The sequence below is a fragment of the Notamacropus eugenii genome, chromosome 1, assembly GCF_028372415.1.
Source record: "Notamacropus eugenii isolate mMacEug1 chromosome 1, mMacEug1.pri_v2, whole genome shotgun sequence".
In the NCBI taxonomy this organism is placed as follows: Eukaryota; Metazoa; Chordata; class Mammalia; order Diprotodontia; family Macropodidae; genus Notamacropus; species Notamacropus eugenii.
Genome location: NC_092872.1, coordinates 707,325,725 through 707,348,032, shown reverse-complemented (window position 1 = coordinate 707,348,032; position 22,308 = coordinate 707,325,725). Strand labels below are relative to the sequence as shown.

At 39.4% G+C, this 22,308-nt stretch overlaps 1 protein-coding gene across 3 annotated transcripts in view; it reads left to right on the top strand.

Annotated features, from left to right (window-relative positions):
- Positions 1-21,122, top strand: part of LOC140521388 (sulfotransferase 1C4-like) — a 48,597-nt gene extending 27,475 nt beyond the window's left edge. For 2 of the 3 annotated variants that reach the window (XM_072636365.1, XM_072636367.1), the window contains one exon: positions 5-676. In XM_072636365.1, the coding sequence (XP_072492466.1) occupies positions 5-120 (116 nt within the window). In that variant the 3' untranslated portion in view covers positions 121-676. Of the gene's footprint in view, positions 1-4; positions 677-20,556 lie in introns of those variants that run through there. The other variant, XM_072636366.1, reaches the window with a different exon arrangement.
- Positions 21,123-22,308: the final 1,186 nt, after the last annotated feature.

Sequence of the window (22,308 nt, the reverse complement as noted above, 5' to 3'; positions counted from 1 at the left end):
TTAGGTGTAGCAGGAAACTGGAAGGAATACTTTTCACCTGAACAGAATGCCAGGTTCAATAATGTGTACCAGGCAGAGATGGGCGATCTCGCCCTTCAATTCCCCTGGTCTCTGGACTGACCAGGAAAATAAAAGCCAAACTCTCTCCTCGACGGGCTGATTATGACAGGGATGCTTCACCTCTACTCCCCACCCCACCCCCACTCACATGCATACATACCCCCCACACCCCACCTATAGTGTGCAGAAGGGGACAGACAGAACTGTAAGCACTCTCAGGTTCTTGCGTAGTGGGCAAACCTGACTGAGGTTAGCCCTCTGGGTAGTTCAGGGCTCATTTTGGAACAAAATGAGATACTCTTAGGTTAATTCAGTAGTTAACTAAAGGAAGATTACTTAGCGGTAGAAGGCAATTCACTTCCTTTCAGGAAGAGTAGGTTTACTTCTGCATAGAGTGCTGGACAGACCTGAGTCAGGAAGACCTGAGTTCAAATCCAACCTCCAACATCACCTAGCTGTGTGATCTTGGACAAGTCACTTAACCTTTGCCTCAGTGTCCTCAGTTATAAAATGGGGATAATAATAGCACCTCCTAGGGTTCTTATGAGGATCAAATGAGATATTTGTAAAGAGTTTGGTACATATTAGATACTTAATAAATGCATATTTTCTTCCAGCTATACTAGCCTGTTTGCTTTCCTCACACACATCACTCCATGACTTTACACTCACTTTCCTTAGTGAGGAGGACACTTAGGTTTCTAACCTGAGGTTGCAGGAAGGTTTAGGGAAAAGATAACTTAGTTCTGTTTTGGACATACTGAGTTTAAGATGTCTCCTGGACATCCAATTTAAGATTCTAGATGAGAGTTTCCCACACTTATTTGGCCTACCACCCCCTTTTCAAAAATAAAAATTGTTCAGCATCCCCCTGGAAACCTGCTTTCGTTAGCCCTTCAATGTTTTATTTTTTGAAATTTGTATCATTTCAAAAAATGTAACATTTTTGAAATGATGCATCTTAAATTTACGAATTTATCGTAAATTTCTGCGATTTTTTTCTACGCTGAAATTTTGATGACACAAATGTTGTGTCACATAGTCATATAGTATCATACTGTAAACAAGTCATTACATTCACGTATTCCTGCCAGTGCGTAGTGGACTTCAGATAATGCTCTCCTGTCAACTACTTAACCACTATTTGGTCGTAACTTGCATTTTGTATGTTTATTTGGAAAATAGTATAATCAATATGACTGTAACTAATGTAATAGAACAAACATGTATAAACAGTTTTTCAAAATTTTCTTTTCTTCTTTCCTTATGCTCCTGCCACCCCCTTCTTTTTATTCAACACCTCTCAATTGCCCTTGAGGCTACTACTGCCCCCCTGGATCATTCCAGTGCCCCCGAAGGGGTGGCATCACCCCACTTTGGGAACCTATGTAGATTAAAGGCCAGCAGTGAGGTTGGAGCAAGATAGATAGACTTGAGAATCCTCAGCATAGAGGTGATAATTAAATCCATGAGCGCTGATAAGAACCCCAAATGAAATGCTGTAGAGGGAGAAGAGAAGGGAACCCAGGTCAGAACTGTGTGGGACCCCTGTGGTTAGAGGAAATGCTCTAGATCAGGAGACAGAGAAGGAACAATCAGAGAAGTAGGAGGAGAACCAGGAGAGAGTGGTGTCCAGAAAACCCAAAGAAAAGAGTACCAAGAATGTCAAAGACTGAAAAGAGACCAAGAAGAATGAGGATTGAGAAAAGGCCATTGGATGTGACAACTAACACACTGGTAAATTTGAAGAGGGCAGTTTCAGTGCCATGACAAGATCAGGAGCCAGATTGTGAAGTGTTCAGAGGAAAGTGAGAGGAGACAAAGTGGAGGCACCTGTTATAGATGACCTATTAGAGGACTTCAGCTATAAAGGGCAGAAGAAAAATAGGACAGAGCAGGATGGAAAGATCAAGTGAGGATTTTTTGGTCCCCTTAAGGAATTGGCAGCGGCCATGTCCATATTCATCAAATTGAACTCCTCAATAATGATCCCTTATATACCTCTTCATCTCTGAATCTAGTTCTTATCACAGCACCTCACATAACAGATGCTCATGAAGTGCTTGTTAAATTAAATTGAACAAGCCAAGCATATACTCATGACTCAGGCTCCTGGCTTGGAATTTAATAGTGGGCTGAATTATCCAGGCCTAGCTTTCTGGGTCTCAGGGTAGGCCACATGATATCTCTGGGAATCTCAGAGATGAGCATAGCTGAGGCCACCACTGACCTCCCTCCCCTTTCCAGAAAGATATTGACTGGCAGGCACATTGCAGATGAGAGGAGGGCTTATCTCTTATCTGGGCTGAAATCCCCACTAATCCTCATTAACCCTGGGTAAATTCTCTGTCCCTATGATACCCTCTTTCCTGTATCAACCCCTCCCAATAACACCTATACCTGAATGCTGCAATGAGGAACATCTAACCCATGTGCTAGGTTAATAGGGAATGTCATGTAAGCACGAAATGTTGAGCACAATAAAGAAATGTGTACCTGGAGTCATCCCACATGTGGATTTGTAGAAGTCAGGGTGAGCAAAAAATAAGTATGTGTTAAGAACTCTGTTTCTACATGCATTCCCCACCCCCACCCCCAAGCCCTTCTGCTTGGCTGAGAATCCCTTCTCTCCTCTTCTTTTAATGATCAAATGTTGTACCCAGGCCCATTAAATGCCCATCTGTTAAAAACTAAAATGCATTTAGTATGGGTGAGAAAAAAGGAAACTCCCTTATCCCACTGCTATATCGATGCTGTAAGTGGACGGTTAGGTTGGCATGAGAACCCTATTCATTATCCATGTTCTCTGAATTGTACTTAGAGTTCAGTGGGAACAGAACAGTGGGAGAGGCTGGTGACGGCACAGTGGTTCAGCTCTGATGAGTTTCATTTGCCACTGGCCCATTTTGGGGGCAGGATGGTTGAGAAAGCTTAACAGCATGAGCCGCCATGGAGAAGGAGAGCTGGTGTGAGGGAGGGAGGGAATCAAGAAGCCGAATTCCGTTACTGCTTTATGCTAGTGACGCTAATGGAGCTCCTGGGTGGGAGCCTGAAGCTGAGAAGGTAGTCTCAGCTGACTGGAGATTTGCATATGGAAACTCAAGCAGGTCTCTCACCTTTGTTATTTCTACAGTATCAGCTTTCTACCAAAATAGAACAATAGCCGCGACTCAGAACCGGCTTATACTCATTCCTAGGTGAGACAGTTCCACATTTCCATTGTCATCCTTTCTTGGGGGCCATTTCCTGATCTTTAACTTGTCACCGGACCAGATGGATCTGGAGGACAAAGTGAGGATGGTGATCTTGCACAGCCCTTCCTCACTTAAACCCAATGCATTTGCATGCCATGGCATCACCTCCCTGAAGTCATGATCCTCTTCAAGAACAAAGGAGGGCAGCATGTCATCTTATCTCATAGTCATATCAGTCAATTCGAGCACATTTAGTAAGTATCTGGGAAAGGACAAGAGACTTTTTAGGTCATGCCTTTGGGGAGTTTAGGTACAAGGTCAGGAATGATAGAAAGGGCATCCAGAAAAATGGGTCAGAAGCTAAACATGCACAAATGATTTTTAGAGAACTCCTGGTATGGAAACTCCTATCATTAGCACAGATCACAATCCATCTATAACTTACCAGATAAATCTTAGGGATCCCCCTGAGACTCTGAGGGAGGGGTTAAGCCAAACCAATAACAATAACTTTTATATAGAGCCTACTATGTGTCAGGCAATGTGCTAAGAGCATAAGAATTTTAACTCATTTGATCTTCACAACAACCCTGGAAGGAAGGTGCTGTTATCTCCATTTTATGAGAAAATTGAGGAAAACAGAGGTTAAGTGACTTGTCTAAGATCATATAACATGTAAGCATCTGAGGATGGATTTGAACTTGGGTCTTACAGACTCTGTAAGAGAAAGCTAAGTAGGATCTTTCGCTGTTTTTGTTTTAGTATAAAGTGTCTCTGATTGAATAATGTGATTGAAGATCTTCCCTACCCATTAATGAGCCTGGGAAGATTTGTAGGAAAGCCCACACCTTTTGTTAATGAGGCACTGGTTCTCAAGGGTTGTGATGCTCTCTGGCTTTAAAAAGAATATGTATACTCTGAGGGGAGGTTTTGCTTTGGGGTTTACTGACTGGAAGTGTTTTGTTTGGCCAGACGAGACTGGGCAGCAGGTAAGGAGCCTCCCGGCTTTGAAAACCCAAATGTTGATGCTTCCCTCTCTGGTAACTACGTATGTATGGTCAGACAGTTATCCGTCAATATGTGATGTATGTCAGACAGTTTGAAAGACTGTCTGTTGATCTTTGATTTCTCTATATTTTCTCTGAAGTTCAAGGTACTGAACTTTGCCCCCCGAACTAAGTGAATGATGCATGTGCTTGATTAAAGTGATTGTTGACCCTTCAGAATTTGTCTTTCCTTTTAGAAAAGCAGATCAAAGAACCTGTGATAGCAGCCCCTCTGTGTACATTAGGGTGTTTACTGTTAGAGACTCCAACACCGGTGTTCTAGTACTAGGTCATGAAGCCTCTCCCAAATTTAAACAGATAACTCGCATTTACTATACAAGGTACATATTGTTCTCCTTGCCCAGTGGTTGAAGGTCATAGGAAATAAGTAGCTATGAGAAATCCAGATTGATCCCAACTTTCAAAACAGGGTAGTGCCCACATTTCTCTCTCCCTCCATCTCAAAAAGACCAGCTTCTTATCATCCCTCCTTTGTTCACTAGAAGAGTTCAGGAGATCTTAAATCAAGGTCCTGTGGCCTTTTCAAGGAATCCTTAGCTTTGCAGGTGGGATTTTAGAGCAATTAGAAGCAAGGCTTGTTCTATAACTTGGTTGTTAACCACCATAAAGAAGGAGATGAACTTTTTTGAATATTAGAAATAGATTAGCTATTGAGTTAAGAGCTAGGAAAAACTAGTTACCTTTTGTTCAGCCAGCAGTAGCCCTCCACAGACTTAAAGTCATATTTGTGGGAGTCTTTTATGGTAAGTGTACCCCATATACCTTGAACTCCCACCTCAGTGTGAAACTGGGGTCCTCCACAATGAAGATTTTTAACTTTTTTGTGTGTTCCAGTACCCTTTGGCAATCTCATAAAAAACCTATGGATCCCTTCTCCAAATATTGTTTTTAAATGTATAAAAGAAATAAGTAGGATTACAAAAGGAATTGCAGTTATCAAAATAAACTTTTAAACATTACTGAACCCCGGGTTAAGAATCCCTGTTTAAATTAATTTAGGTGCAGCTACTTTATTAAAACCATGCTAAGAGAAACCTAGGCAAAGCACAGCATAGGATCAGTGAACACATTTAATTGGATCAGAAAAGAAAGTGGGGGGTGGGGAGTGGGGAAAGGAAGGAGAGTGAGAGAAAAACATTCTTAGCAATCATTCCCCCAGCTAATGTATTCCTAATCTCTTCTCCAGAAAAGTCCAAAGAGGAAGCTTCCTCCCTCTAGGCTTCTACATGCAGGCAGGAAAACCAGATAAAATTTCCACAGTCTTAAGTATCTTCAGATGTTAGCTCTGCAGTAGTGTGTTGGTAAATATTCAATCAACTCTCTGAAAAAAAATGCAGGACATACTTTTAAATTCAATCTATATTTTTGACATTTTCTCCACACTTTCTTAAGTATAGAAATCAATAAATCTATTTATAGCATTTGCCATTTCTGAAGTATAAATGCTCACAGTGAAAATTTCACAATTGCCTCCCCATCGTCAACACCTTCCTGGATATCTCATGGGCAGACCTTGGCAATCTTCTTGGTTTTGTTGGCCCAACTCCTCCTAACTTGACCAGAAGCTTGACATTTTAGCCCAGCTGTTGTTCAACTTTTGTTCTCAGAGGACCGGTGACATCACGAGGATGATGTCTTGAATTGCCAGTGCTATACAAAGTCATCAGTCTCATTCTCTTGGAATCCAATGGCAAGACAAAAGTCCAGATGACTAGTGAGAGCCCAGACCTTGGCCTTCTAAATTAAGGTCTTTCCCTCATCTCTTCTTGTCTGAGCTGTTGGAAAATTTCAAAAGAGGATCTTACACAGCAGTAAACAAAAGAAAGCTCGTTCATTCCCCCCTTAATGAATGGTTAGTTCCTAAAGAACTGCTACACTTGCTCAGACAAAGGCAAGGTTTATACGCCCTGCTTTCGATTCGAATTTCCCACCCGCCTCCCATTGGCCAGAATTCCAGGGTCACTAAACCCCACCCCACGTGGCTCTACACTACTGCCACATTCCTCATTTTCTTTACAGAATGACATGATATAAATTCTTTTAAAGGAATTCCCTTAATTGATGTACAATCTTTCTGGTGTTGCCCTGAAAGTTTGATTAAAGAGGTAACAGGCTAAGTGATGTCTTAATTGACTAAGTGGTAAATACAATAAGATAAGAGAGTTGACAAAGTGTCAACTGAAATTACAACCCAGGATATCTGTGTTTTCTTTACCATTAATATGCTATAACATAGAATGTTTTCATAAAATATTAGGAAAAAGTCCCTTTATTCAAGATAATATCTTGGGGTAAGGTTCTCATTTTTAGTGGTCATAAAGAGAAAGAATGCTCTTAAGTCAGCCTCACCTGACCTTGTTGATACAGAAAGAGGCATTCTCTGAGTTTGCTCAGAGAACAGAGAAGTTGTTAGGTTCAAGTTTTTCTTCTGATTGATTAGTTCAGGCTCTGACCCTTATTAAGGTCCAAAAATGATATTAAATTATTATCACTGGTATTACCGATATTGCATATTTTCTGTGGAATCATAAGTTTAATTTATCTCTGAGTCAAGGTCCATTTAATGACTAAGGGCTAGGTAAGAATTGTAACAAAAGATGATTTAATTTACCATCACAAAAATCTCATCTTAAGAGGGGAAGACCCTCAGAGTTTCTGGACAGAACAGAAAACAGCATCTATTTACAGTCATTCTAAGCCACCAAAAGCTAAACAATGAGTCACAGAAGTTTGGGCAGGGGCTCTTATTGGCCATGCGTAAAAGCTGGAGTGATTGGGTTTAAAACTGTAGTCAAGTAGCTCGATTTAAAACACCTTAAAGCCTGATTTTCCAAGTTCAAATAGAATTGAACCACATGTTGACTTAGAAAACCACAAATTAACATTATCTATATTGTATTGTATTTTTATTTATTTTGTTAAACATTTTCCCAATTACATTTGGAGTTTTGCCAATCCATGCACCTTGAGTCTGACACCTCTGTTTTAATCTTTCCCCTGTTCTGTTCTCTCCTCCACTCTACGACTTAGGACTTCTTGCCATGGCCTTTATATAAACTGGCTAGAATTCTACTTCCTCCTCCTACCTGTCTCTATCCTATGAGCATGTCTCTTCCAGAAGGAATTTGACATCTCAAGTCCATCAGTCCCTGCTTCTTGGGCCCTGGGGCCTCATGGGAAATATAATTCCTAATTGACAGCCAGCCATGTGTATTTTGCAAAGATCATTGGAGAATGGTCCCTGTGATCTTTATCTTACCATTGGAACCAGATGGCTCCAGAGGAGAAAGTATGTCTGGTGACTTCACACAACCCTCCCTTCATTAAATCTAATTCACTTGTAAGTCATGGCATCACCTTCCTGATGTCATGGTCCTCTTCTGAGAATGAGAGGCTAACAACTATAATAACATTTGGTATTGTGCGTCCTTTCCCCTCCATTTGAACAACTTCTAGGGGAGGGCAGTATTGAATGAGTTATTAAATTACACAGTATAAAAGATGAATTGCCTCACTCCACAGGAGTGGAGATTGGGCTAGCCACCAAGGATGTCATTTCAGCTTAAGTCACTCAACAGTGGCCCATCTAAATCACTCCAATTTCTTTCCCTCTGCATGGGAGTGATGTGGCCTCACACATTTGGGCTTCCCCTGAATCCTCTTCAGTAGCTCTGCAAGTGCATTTACAGGACTTGCATTTTCTCCTTTCAGCCCAGGTTTGATCTAGTCTAGTCTAAGGGGGATGAATATTCCCAACCATAATCCACATTTGGTTGGCTCACATTCACCACTATTCCATTGAGATTCTTATCTCCTTCCAACTTTGGGTGAACATGAAGGGACTATTCGCTCATTAACAATTTTTATTAAAGTGGAATTGAAATCAACAAAATTTGGGGATAGATTTCAGGAGCAGCAGAGACCCTTCCCAGTAGGTTCTGAAAGTTAAGAAACTCCCCTTTACTCTTTACTACAATGAAGAAGAAATCATCAGTTTTAAAAATTTCTAAGTGGCAACATCCTGCCCCTCCTGGTAAGGACTGAGACTTCAACTTCCTCCAATGAGTCTTCTAACCTGGCATTACACTGGGATCTAAAGACTGGTGTCTTTGACTGAATTTGAACTCAGATCCAAGTTCAGCATTCTATCCACTTTACCATCTACGGAAGGGCAAATAGGGACAGAGTAGGTATGCCCCTCCAAACCTTAAAAATAGCTAGCATTGGCATAGCACCCTATGGTCTGCAAAGCCCTTTACATCTATGTTCTTATTTGGTGACTACTTTTATATTAAATTCACCACCACCACCCATTCCTGCTATCTCTGGCATCTAGAGACAACAGGAAAACGCAGATGAAAAGAACTCCCCTAACAATGGAAGTTACACAGATATCAGTGGGCAGTGAAAGGCCCTTTACCTCTGGGATGGCAAAGCCTGATTTTAGCCCCTCTCCTCTGCAAGTCCTGCTAACTTGGGTCAGTGGTTCATTTGTATGTCATTTCAGTGTGTGGATACCAGGATGATATATTCACTTGTTAAATCAGCTGAAGTGAAATGTTCCAAAATTCTTAATGCCTTCATTTCCCGAAATAAGTCGGTAAGACAGAATTCACTGGCACTGCAAGATGAAGCCCTGGCCCTAACAGAATTAGCATTTGCAGTAAATACTGTGAGGTTTTTAACTGCCACCCCCATGCTTCTTCAGTCTGGTCATTGCCTATATGGAAGAGAGATGTAGCCATGAAATAGTTTTAACCAGTTTCCTAATCTGATCTTTACTTCTCACTTCCCAGTCTCCCCATTGTTAGAGTCTTCTCCTCCAAGTTTTCCTTCCATCTAATCTTTTGTGTATCTCTCTTCTGTGTGCCTATTTATAGATATGATGTCTCTCCCAATTGATAATGATAGCAGGGACAGTTTTTGCCTTTCTATCTCCACTGCTTAGTGCAGTGTCTGGTATGTAGTAAGCACTTAAAAATGCTTGATGATTGATTGGCTGAGTAACTGAATCGCGTAGCTTGCCAGTAGGATAACACTAGGCAAACAGAAACTGAGAAAAGCCAGATGTAGGCAAGGTGAATTGTAAGAGAAGATGAGGGTTGGGGATTGTACGTCTTTAGTCAGAAAGACTCTGCTCCAGCCTAGAGGGCAGGGACTCTCAGGATGGGGTAATTCTGAAAAAAACAAAAAGACCGAAGTCTCAAGTGGGGATGTGGAAATTGATCAAAGAGGCCAAGGAAAAAGGAAAGAGCAGAAGAGCCCCCAGAACCACGGGACAAATGGGACACAAATCTCCCTCAGACCAGGGAGTGAGCCACTCTGCCCAGTCTTTCTCCTTTCCAAAGCTATTTCATGACAGAGCTGAGGGGATAATTAAATAATAATAGTATCATTATTATCATTAGCGTTGTCAACCTCCTGAGTTAGGTCTAAGAAAGACCGAAGTTGTGTGTGTGTTTATTTTCTCTCAAAGTGTCAGCAGACGTGCATGCATGCTTTGGGAGCTACAGTTGGAACTGAGCTCTCTATGGAGTTAGGCTGCACAGATTATAAAGACAAAGAAAAGCTTCAAAGCTGGGGAGGAATGATCATGTCGTGGCCCAACTGGGTATAGCCACAGCACCTTGGGTTCAGTTTCTATTTCCCAGGGAGGGGTAATTTTACAGAGAACATGAGATGCCTACATGGAACAAGGAAGAGGATCAGGCTGAAAAAGTTGCCATGGTCCCAGAATTAGGATGTTTGTGCTAGTTCTGTCCATTAGGGCTGATACAAATCAGCTTACATCTGTTCTGTGGTTGCTGGCACAGCAGAGTGAGTTCTGGATTCACCTCCCTCCCTCCCTTCCCTCCCCCCTCTCTAAGATTGCAAGCAATCCAATACAGAATTTAACAATCATGTTAAACATATTTCCTTATTAGTCATGTTGTGAAAGAAGAGTCAGAATAAAAGGAGATAACCACAAAAAAGAAAAAGCAAAAAACACTTAAAAAGTGAAAAATAATACACATTGCATTCAGATGCCATAGTTCTTTCTTCAGATGTGGTTAGCTTTTTCCATGATAAGTATTTTGGAGTTGTCTTGGATCACTGTATTGCCGAGAAGAGCAAAGTCTATTATACTTGATACTATACACAGCAGTGTTGCTGGTACTGTGTACAGTGTTCTCCTGGTTCTGCTCACTTCACTCAGCATCGGCTCATGTAAGAGCATAGCAGATTTTGAAGGGAGGAACAACATACCCCCTGTCTGACTTCTTCCGAACCCCTGTCAAGGAATATTTTGTCTGGAACTTTCTGTTTTGAAGGGTAGAGGATTTCCTCTTCCCCTCCCCCATCCCAGTCCCAATGACAATGGTACATAGCAACTACAATATGTACTACCTAAGAGAGAGTGAGCCTGAACCTCAAGCTGACTCACTTATCTCTTCTGCGTCATTTTCTTTCTCTGGGCATAGGCAACCAAGCTTCAATTTTGAGATAGATGTTTCTACACTTGGAGGCATCCCCATGAGTTCCATGGTTAGGAGATTCTGGGTCCCTCAGCTGATTCTGACTACACTGTAAAAGGTGCCTCCTGAAGCAATTACTTGGAGAAGGTTACCAATGACAGGAAGAGAAAAACCCAAACCCTACCCTAAATTGCTAGAAGACATGAGGTTGTTCAGATAGTACAGGGCTGAAGGGAAGGTGAAATGACCATTCAGCAAACTCTTATAACTTAAACAATGACTTACATGTAATACAGTAACTGATAATTCTTGTTGTATTACATTTTGTCATTGTCAATGCACACTTTTTAAAGGAGATATATAGCTGTCCTATACCTGATCTACAATGTAAACTGAGTACCTTTCTGATCTTTTTTAGGAAGATCCCAGACATATGCCAAAACCAAAGTTTTGAATGATTTCCTCTGAGGAAAGGTCCTTTGGGCAGGTCAGGTTCCCCTTAGGTTTGAACACAAGGTCAACATGTATGGGTCCAGAGGTAAGGGGCCCCTTGGTTAAAAGAAGGTAAGTGTTTTAAGTCTCTCTGCTCTTAATGGCTTTCATTGTTACATAAGTACATATATAATATGCATTCAAAATGGATACAAGTGCTGAAAGTTATGTTGAACAGTTACCCATTGTTTCCAGCCCTACTTATTAGCCAGTATTGGGAGAGGCTCTGGTGGGAAAGGAGAAACCAAGTCTTCAGTTTTTTTGCATAGCCTGTTCTTTGTCACATATCTCTACATACAAATTGTCAAGTTCTTGCTACCCTGGGGAGAAACCGTGATTCAAGGGCTCAACCTCTTTTGCTGAGTGGACCTATCTGAATTGTCTTAAAGTTACCTATAAAAGCTATAGCTATTACTGATCTTTGATGATCAACCCATCCTCATCCATGTGTTGCTACCTTAATGTATGTATAATAAAATTCTTTTAATTCTCTTCATCCTGAGTTCTTCCTCATTAAGCAGGGTGAAAGCCCAAATGAAGAATTTTCCTTTCAACACAAGGTACTCTTGGAGGACAAGGCATTAGCAGAAAGAGAAGGAAAGGAGCCTTGCAAAAGGTAACTTGTGTTGAGTATTAAAGGAAGTCAAAGATTACAAGAAAAAGGGTGTTAAGGGAGTATATTGCAACCTTGTGAGCTTCAGAGCTTTTAAGAGGAATTGTTGTCTACTTTTGAATCTGTGCCAGATAGTGATATTCCCAAGTTTCCCCTAAAGAGACAGGGCAATGAGCCAATGTGTTGAGAATTCTCTGAAGTGTACCCTTTATGTCAGAGGCAGGGGAGGAGGAAGCAAGGAAAGGTGGGATATATCTCAATTTCATATGTCTTGAGAATCTCCAAAGAGAATAATATTTGCAAAGGGAGCTCACCACCCTGCTTATATTTTTTAGAACATTGTCAGAAAATGGAAGCAAGGACAGGTAAGAGAAGATGAATAAAAAAGTGTGGCTTGGTCCTGTAAGAATACTGTCAGGCAGGAGTACTTAAAAAAAAACTAACAACAACCAGAATGATCTGAGGCCGGCAAAGAATGTTAAGGACAACAGAACTGGGAGAGAGTTGAGGGGTGGAAATGGAGAGGTATGTTTGTGAATGTAAATATGGGAGTGTGTGTATATAGGAGTGTGTGTGTGTTGTTCCTGTACTGGGAACAGAGGAGAGTCAAAGAAAGAGCAGGACAAAGGTGGGATTTTTCTCAACTCTAATTTTGTTGTGTTTCTTTGCCAAGGAGAACAACCTTGAGAGGGGATCAAACACAAATGGCTAATAGAGAATGCAAAACCAGATAAGGAGTGAAGTAGTCACAGAGCACTGACCTATCTCTAACAGTTCAAAGAATTGGGCAGTATTCTAGAGGTTACTGTCAGTCAGTCAAATAGTCAACAAGTACCTATTAAGCACTAGTCATGGGCTAGCTGTGGTGGGCTGAGTCAGGAAGACCTGAGTTCAAGTGTGACCTCAGACACTTACTAGCTGTGTGACCCTGGGCAAGTCACTTAAACCTATTTGCCTCAGTTTCTTCATCTGTAAAATGAGCTGGAAAAGGAAATGGCAAACCACTCCAGTTTTTTTGGCAGAAAAATTAGGCAGTAATTAGTGGGGGGTGGTCAGAGCAAGTGAGAATTTTAGCCACCAAAAAAGAGCTGCTATAAATACCCTCATATAAATAGGTCCTTTTCCCGTGTTTTTTTTTTTTTTTGTCTCTTTGGGTTACAGACCTAGTAGTGGCATTGTCGGATCAAAGGGTAGGCACAGTTGTATAGCCCTTTGGGCATTGTGACTGAGATACTTTTAAAATGCTTTTTTAATATTTGTAAAAGAGTAATGGGGGTTGGGGAGAGGGAGAGAGCAGGGGCATATGCTTCAATACAAATTAGAACTTCATTTATTTTGCTGGTCATCTATCTTTTCCCAAATTAACATAAAAATAATCTTAAGGATGGGGAAAACATGGGAATGTTTGTAAGCAGCAGGGAAAGAACCGTTAGGAAGAAACCTAAGATCGCTAAATAGGGAAGTGATTGTGGGCACAATCTGCTGGAGAAAATGGGATGGGATGGGATTAAGGGTACAGGTACAGGGCTTGGATTTGGCAAAGAGAATGGACACTTCCACAGAGACAGAGTAAAGGAGACTGAAGAAGTAGGGAGGTCTTACAGGATTGGAAAGGGGCAAATGTCCTGATTTTCTAAAAGAGGAAGAAAAAAATGAAATTTTCGAACTATAGACTTTTTTTCCTAACTTAGGGCTTTACTTCAGATTCTTGGAAAAACTCCAGAATGGATTATTAAAAGACTGTTTATTGAATTCCTAGCATGGTTTCATCAGGAACGGATCATATCAAGCTAAGCTCATTTGCTTTCCTTTTTGCTGATATCCTTATTGGACCAAAAGATCCAGTGAGCACTGTAGATAGGATTTAGGTTTATCTAGACTTGAGCAGAGCATTTAATCAAGCCTCTCATGCTATCCTTATAGAAAAGATGGAGGGATATGAGCTAGATAGTGGATGGAAATATACAGAAATCATAGCTTTGAATGTGAACAGAATGAACTCATAAAACAGAAGAAACTAGCAAGGTACATTAGAAAGCAGCATCCAACAATATGCAATTTACGAAAAAGCACACTTGAAACAAAAAAAAATCAAATAGTTAAAATGAAAGGTTATAGCAGAATTAATCATACATCACAGCCATTAAAACAGAGTTACTGGTCATAATATCATAATATCAAAAGAAATAAACAAGGAAACTACATTTTGCTTAAAAGCACAATAAATAAAATAAAATAAACAAAAAAGTGCAGTAGAAAAAATAAAAGTGAAAGTATCCTAATCTGAAGTTTTTTAATTAATCTGAAAAGGGAACCTCTTCAGTCTTTCTTTAGTTATCTGTTATGAAAATAATGTTCTGATGCCTTCCCTCCCCCCAATTCAGGAAAGGATGCCTCCCTGAAGTAGTTAGAGTGATGACTTGATAAGGAGAAGGGGCTTTTGACTGACTTACCTGGACCAGATTAGGGTAATAATTATACCAGTGGTTTCCCATGTTTGCTGTTCTGTGAATCCCTTTTAATAATTTGTTTAAATGTGTTGTACTCCTCCTCAAATAATTTAATATATTGATTATAATGATCTTTTAGATTTATATATTAAGGGCTTACAGTGACTATCATGATAACTTGCCCAAAAAAACCTTCAAATTAAATTTTGTTATATAATTGTAATGATAAAATATAAAGCTTTATTCTACTTATAATTGTGAAAATCCCACATATAGAATTATAAGGCTCTAATTATAAAATAATTATGAATATTTTATGTTGGGCAATCTCTAAGAATTCAAAGAAGGAATCCAACAAGATACTCCCTGTAAGTCCCAACAAAATGCCATCTTTTCCAGGAAACTTTTCCCACACCTCTTAATTCTAGGCTTTTATGTCTATTGTTTCCTATTTGTCTTCTATCTAGCTTGCTTTCTGTATATTTGGTGTCTCCCCGTTAGATTTTAAACTCTTTGAGGCCAGAGACTGTCTTTTTTGCCACTTTTTGTGTCCCCAGAACTTAGCCTGACACATAGTAAGCTCTTAATAAATGGTTATTGACTGACTGACTTCATATGCCTACTATTTTATATGCAAGATTTCATATCAAATTTCCTTATTTTACAAATTTTGTTGAATTATAAATAACATTTTTAGTGAAATAAGTTACAACTTGGAACATCTTTCATATAATATCACAATCATATATGAACTTAATTTCAAAGTTGGAATATTTTTATTTGAACAAAGGATTATACTATTTTTCTTAATACCAGGCAGTCTTAAATCTGATTCCTCATCAATTTTATGTCTGTATCTTGACTTAAAACAAAAATAAAGTGAGAATGCTTGCTCTCACAGATATGTGGTCAAATATGGTAGGAGAATTCTATAAGCTCTTTTGGGGAGCGATGGACATTTTTTCTTCAATTTGGTTACCTAACCAATTGATGAAAATAAATTGTTCATTAAAATATAAAATATTCACTTTTCTACTGGCAAATGATGACTGTTGAATTAAGTGATAAATGCACTTAAAGTATGATTGCATATGTTGCTTTATTTTAAATAATATTTATCTATAAGCCAACTTTTGGATGAAAAGAATTTCTTTTTTTAATTGTTTTATTCCCCCCTTCACTTAATAGTATTTTTTTAATTACATGTAAACATAGTTTCAACATTCATTTTGATAGGATTTTTGAGTTCCAAATTTTTCTCTCCCTTCTCTTCCTCCCCTCCTCTTCTTTCCCTTCTCTCCCCCTCCGCAAGACAGCAAGCAATCTACTATAGGCTACACATGTACAATCATATTAATCATAATTCTACATTAGTCATGTTGTGAAAGAAGAATCAGAACAAAAGGGAAAAACCACAAGAAAGAAAAAGCAAAAACGGTGAAAACAGTCTGCTTCCGTCTGCATTCAGACTCCATAGTTCTTTCTCTGGATGTGGATAACATTTTCCATCATGAGTAGGAAATAGTATCTTTAGACAATTTTCTCCTCTTCTACTACAAGGAGCACCAGCTACACCCAAATAGAAACTTCTGAATGGCTGGCCAAGGTTGCCAACCAGTTAATTTGAAAATCCTTCAGCTAGAAAAGTAGTAACATAAGTAGAGATTGTCTAAATAGGAAAATAGCCTCAATACCATGTCACAAAGAGAAGCATTATAAGATTTGTTTCTGCAGAATATTTGCAATAGTCCATAACGTTTCCAAGATGACGTTGATGCACATGCACTGCCATCTTGGTTTTCAAATAGCCTGACATTTTTGCTACCAGGATGCTAACTTTGTAACATTTTTGTCACGTGATTACTGATGAGATGTGATTACAGGGCAAGAGGGGAGAAACCCTGGAGCTGGTCTGGTGCAGTATGTGGAACACAAATGAGGGGATGTGCCACCATCTGCTGGAAACTGGTTTGCACTTGAATGTCAGATTTTTGCTGTTTGCAACAATTCGATGACAGGCTAGGGAATGGCAAGGACATGTTGCACTTAGAAGCAGTCAGAGTTTGATGTGATCTCTGTACAAACACCAAAATCAACGGTACACATCGTCAAGGCAATTTTGAATGCTTCTAACATGCACAGGCTTGTTAACACAGAGGATAAATATATTTGTAACATAATTGGGCAATTATTTACTGCTTAAGGTCCCAATAAGGAATTTTTTAGCACAAAAACCTTAGACAATCACCACGATTCCTCAAGGGATTGTGAACCACTAAATGAAATAGAATAACAGAATAAAAAAATTTCCTGATTGCTTCAATAGATGGAAGCATTTCTTGAGTTCACCTCGCCAACCCCAAGAAGCCCACCCCTCAAAATGCAGAGGAGTCCAAGCTGAGTTGAAAGCAAAAATATTTTATTAGGAGGAAAATCAGACACTAGTGCTGAGGCACACACACCCCTGCCCTCAATGGGCACAAAGTATAAAGGATCCCACTGCTTAAGAGAGGCAGGGAAGATTTATAAAGAAAGGATATTCTTTTCCAGAAACTGGTGGGACACGTAAGCAGTATGTTTTGCAAGAATAGTTGACCACAAGGCTGGTTTGGGTTGGTTTTGGGGCAGGGTGGGGGACAGCTCAGCAAGGTCAACCAGCGAACACCAGCAAAGGAGTCTGGGAATGAGCAAGACTTTAGCTCACTGAAGGTTCCTGACATTGCTTTTGGTAAACAGACTTACTCTGTGTACCTTACTTTGGTAAGGTAACTCATAGAAAACTGACATATTAATCTTGGAGGGTCTGGACAACCCTTGATCAGTTGGAAAAGGGAATCTTTAAAATAGGGATACATAACCTTTTTAGAGTCAAGGACCCATTCTCAGAAGAGTCTTTTCAAAGGCATAAAATGATGAAATACATAGGACCACAGAGGAAACTAATTATATCAAAAGAGTTACTAGAATATATTTTAAAAATCATGAACCCTGAATTAAAAGCCCCTAATTTGTTGTGTTTGTCCTTCATTCTTGAAGAGGACCATGACATCAAGATGATGACATGACTTGCAGTTGACTTTGATTTGAGTGAGGGAGGGTTGTGCAAGGTCACCAACCTCACTTTCTTCTCCTGAGCCATCTGGGCACAAACTAGTCCATTCTGTCTCCATCCTCCTACATTTGAGAGTGGGAAAGAACAGATAGAGAGAGGGAAAAGAAAAAAATTCTATGTGTTCATGGTCACATGTGGTCCTGGGTGGAGCTGAGACGACCTCTCTTCCCACCTGGAGGCTAACAGCAGTTACAAGCTTCATCACTGCCAGGGCAAAAAGAAACTTCCATTTGTCCAGTTCATGTCTTATGCATCACAGCCAGTCCTGGCTCAACATTTAATAGATTTATATATTATAGATTTGTATGTAATACATAAATATTAAATATATTTGGCACAAGTATATTTAATATAATTAATAGATTAATTTAAAGAAAAAGTTACTTCTGAGAGAAAAGAAAGAGCACTAAAATATTTTTGAGAAAAAGGGAACTATCTCATTTTTTAAGCAGAGTTTAGTTGACCTGACCACTGTGGGCCTCTGAATAATTTGGCAGAGTTCAATTGTCTAGTGAATTAGAAACAAAGTCATCTAAAAAGAAATGGAAATAGATTCCACGTTTGCAAGTTCTTAAATTAGAAACCAAATAAGAAATGATTTACGCAGCAAAAAGAAAAGGGCAGGTAAACCCAGAAACTTCACCTCTGACCACTTGGTAGCAAAGTTAGGCAACAGATGGGAGATGCAGGGGAAAAAATGGTGCTAATTTGCAAAAGAGACAGATTTGATGGAAACCAAGAAACTGGATCTGAAAACACACTTTGAAACATGATTTGAAAACAGATTAAGAAATTAACAGTATTAGGAGGAAATTGAAATGTTGAATCAATATAAAAAGAAATAAAACTCTACTTTGAAAGAATCATTCTAAGGTAATTAGACTTTGCAGCTAAAAAAAAGAATTAAAGACAATTTGCACTGACACAACATGGACTTGAAACTCAGTAAACAGATAACAAGAAATGTAAAAAAAAAAAAATGCCCTGAAAAGTAAATTTTAAAAATGCAGCCCTGCATATAGAGGCATTACCTCAGCAGGCAGGTAATACTAGGCCCACAGTGGAATCAGGTAGGCCTGAATTAAAAACCCAAAATCAGATTAACTGTCTGACCCTGGGCAAGTCATGCAATCTTAGTTTTCCCATCTGTATAATGGGAATAATAATAGCCCCTATCCCTCAGGGGTGTTGTGAGGGTCAAATGAGACGATGATGGTAAGGCATTTTGCAAACCTTAAAACATCCATTAGATGCTAGTTATTTTTCTTATTCTTGTAGCACAGATCCATGATTTAGATTTCTGATTCTCTAACAACAGATAAAATTGAATTAACTGGGTTTGGGGTTTTGGTTTTTTTTTTGCTTAAATAGAGATAGATAGAAGGTCCTCATTTTTGTCAGCTATCAGAATTTCAAGAATGGACCAACTAAAATGTATATAAATTATATCTATCTATATATAGTATATATAATATATGTGGATATGTGGATAGATAGATAAATAGATATGATGGGGATGGGATCTGGACCCCAAAAAGAAAAAGCCCCTGCTCTTTCCCACATAACCCAGGTCCCTGGCACAATTGCCCTGGGGCCATTCCTAGTTAATTAGCTGCCCTTTCATTGTCTGCACCTGGTCTCACCCTGGACCTCCCTTAATTCCATCTGTTCCCAGCCTTTTGTATAAAAGATCCATTTTGCCTCCATTAAAGTGTTCAGATTCAATCTGAGCCACTTGTCCACACAAGCATCACAAATGCTCACATTCCTTAAGAGTCTGGCCAATATGGCAGATTTTTAGAATCACTCCCACCCTGACTAGTGTTCTAATGAACCTTGTCTTTGACTGAAAGAAGGCTTGGGTCAAATTCCTTCAAGGCAGGACCTGCATTTCAGGGTCCCAGCACCCCTAATGGTGGATAAACAGGTAAATAGATAGATGATAGATAGGCAGATAGATAGACAGATAGATAGATAGATAGATAGATAGATAGATAGATAGATAGATAGATAGATAGATAGTGTTGACCTGAAAGTTTGGTTAAAGGAGGCAAACAGGGTAGGTGGTATATAAATTCATAATGCTTATTCCCTTAAAACTAGCCAAAGCCAGAAAGATGTAAGTACAAGGAGCCAGAATGTGAATTCTGACTCATTAAAGCATGCCCAGCCTTAAATATGTTTTAGAACAATCCCAGCTCAGGATCTCTGTGCCACTCAAATTTATGATTTCCATATGTGTTTAACCATATTATGAGAAAGGAATTTTCTTAATTGAATAGGAAATTGAAATACAATAAGATAAGAGAGTTGACAAAGTGTCAATTGAAATTACAACTCAGGATACATGTTTTCTTTACCTTTACATGCTAGAACACAGTATATGTCCACAAAATATTGAGATAAGAAAAATTCTCATTATTCAAGATAGTGTCTCGAGTTAAGGGTCTTATCCTTAAAGACCATAAACAGAGGAAAGAATGCTCCCAAGTCAGCCCCATCTGGCCTTGTTGACATAGGTATTCTCTGAGTTTTCTCAGAGAACACAGGAATTAGCTCTTCTTCTGGTTGATTAGTTCAGGCTCTGGCCCTTATTGAAGTTCAGATGATATTAAATGATTACAGATAGACAGACAGACAGATAGGTAGATAGATAGAATTAGATAGGTTAGAGGCAGCTAGGTGACACCATACATAGAGAATAGGATTCAATAGTCTGGAAGACTTGGTACTTACCTCAGATACTTACTAGCTGCGTGACCCCAGGCAAGTCCTTTAAATTCTCTCTGTCTCAGTTTCCTGATCTGTCAAATGGGGAAATTTCTAGCACCTGCTTTCCAAAGTTGTGTGAGCATCAAATGAGCTAGGGCATACAAAGTACTTTGCAAATCTTAAAGCAGTACGCAAATGCTATTATATTTCAAGGCAGAAAGAAAAGTCCAGGATTATATAAAGCATCAACCTAAGCTTTTTTTAGACCTCCTAGATATGAGGAGAAAGAGAGACAGAGGGTGGGGGAGGAGACAGAGAGAAATGATTGTTTCCCTCTTAGGGAATTAGAATTAGAAACACTTGTTTTATTTTTCTATGGATTTCTCAACTTATTTTCACAGATGTTAGTATTTTTGTGAATTTGGAAGAGGATTTTCATCCCGGAAGATCTCATCAGTCCTCGAACTCACACCTCAGAAGCACCTTCTGCTCCTAAAGGCCTGCCCTCTGATTGGAGGGTGAAAGGTTCCTCTCAAAACCTCCATGTAAAGAAGAAGCCCAGAGCAGCCCTCTCTTCCTTCATTCCCACCAGGCTGTATTTCTCTGGACTTTTCCATCATACCCCAGCACTGGGTATCCTCTTCTCCTCCACCCTTACCTCTCTTTCATTTTATATGCTTTCTTCCCCTGTAGGGGGAAGGGCAAGCACTCTTTCATGTGGCTTGTCTTTTTATTTCTAGTGCTTAGCATAGCCTGGCACACACCGAAATACGTGCTTATTGACTGACTCACTTGTGGATTTGGAAAATCACTCAAAGGACAGACTTCCATCTTATCATTAAGATTATTACACTGGAATCAGCTTATATTTGTGATAAGGCCTGGTCTAACCCCAGTCAATTTCCCTGAATGAAGAGATTTACCCATGAGAATACTGTATTAAATCAGAAATTGAGACCATGAACAATCCTTGGCACCTTTGTTTTACGGATTACATGAAGGCTATGTAAAAGGATTTTTCTAAAGTGTAATCTCTCATCTGTGATGCAAGTGCTTAGGCAAGGTATCATTTCTTAGGCTAACTAACGCATGGAAAGATGAATTAGATTTAGACTTCTCAATGCACGCAATCAAATTTTATCGATCAAAATTTGAAAACAAACCCCCTCCTCTAAGAACAAACCATTAACCTTAATCTTAGAAGTTCTGATATACTACTCATGACAAGGTTTCCCTTCTGTCCAAGGGGAAGAAAATGAGTACTTATATAGTGCCTACTAGGTGACAGGTGCTGTGCCAAGTGTTTTTCACAAGTTATATCTCATTTGATAATAGTCCAAAGATGTAGGTGCTATTATTCTCATTTTACAGCTGAAGTAAACAGAAGTTAAGTGATTTGCCCAAGGTCACAGAGTTAGTGTCTGAGATTGAATTTGAACTCAGGTCTTTCTGACTCCAGGTCTAGTGTTCCATCCACTGCACTCACCTCTGAGCTGGAGGCCATCTGAAATAGCCATACAACATGACAGATCTATGGCAGTAAGGGATGCTTTAGAGCCAACATAGGCTGTTGAGTCTGTAGTGGGAGGAATGCAGGAGCGGGTCTTTGTTGCACCCTAAGAAAAGACTGATGGCTGGGGCTTTCAGTGGGCTTGTGTTCTAGCTTGGAATGTTCCAAATTTCACATATGTTTATCCTTTCCATATGGAGGGGGTTAGGAGCACAGCGCCCCCGCAATCTGGGAAATCCACACAAAATTTTTGGGCCCACCCTTTGTACCAGAGAAAAAGTCTGAATTATTATGGTATTAAAAGATAAAATATATTGATATCATACAATACTGTACATATATTTTATGCATTTCTGAGTTTCTAAACTTTTTCTGTATCATCTGCTGGCCTTTACCTTCACGTATCGTCTGCAGCTTCCACAAAATTCCCCCCAAATTTAATTTCTTATGTCAACCCCCAATGTATCTAAAAGTTGCAATGTGGAAAGGATAACTGTAATTTGACCGGTAATTTGCTATACAATTTACTGATCAAGTTACTTATCATGTCTTATCACAGTGCCTATTTATGTTCATCAGTTGTTTAAGAATACACACAAGTGTTTACCGCATGATACCACACAAGCATATATCTGTTATTGAA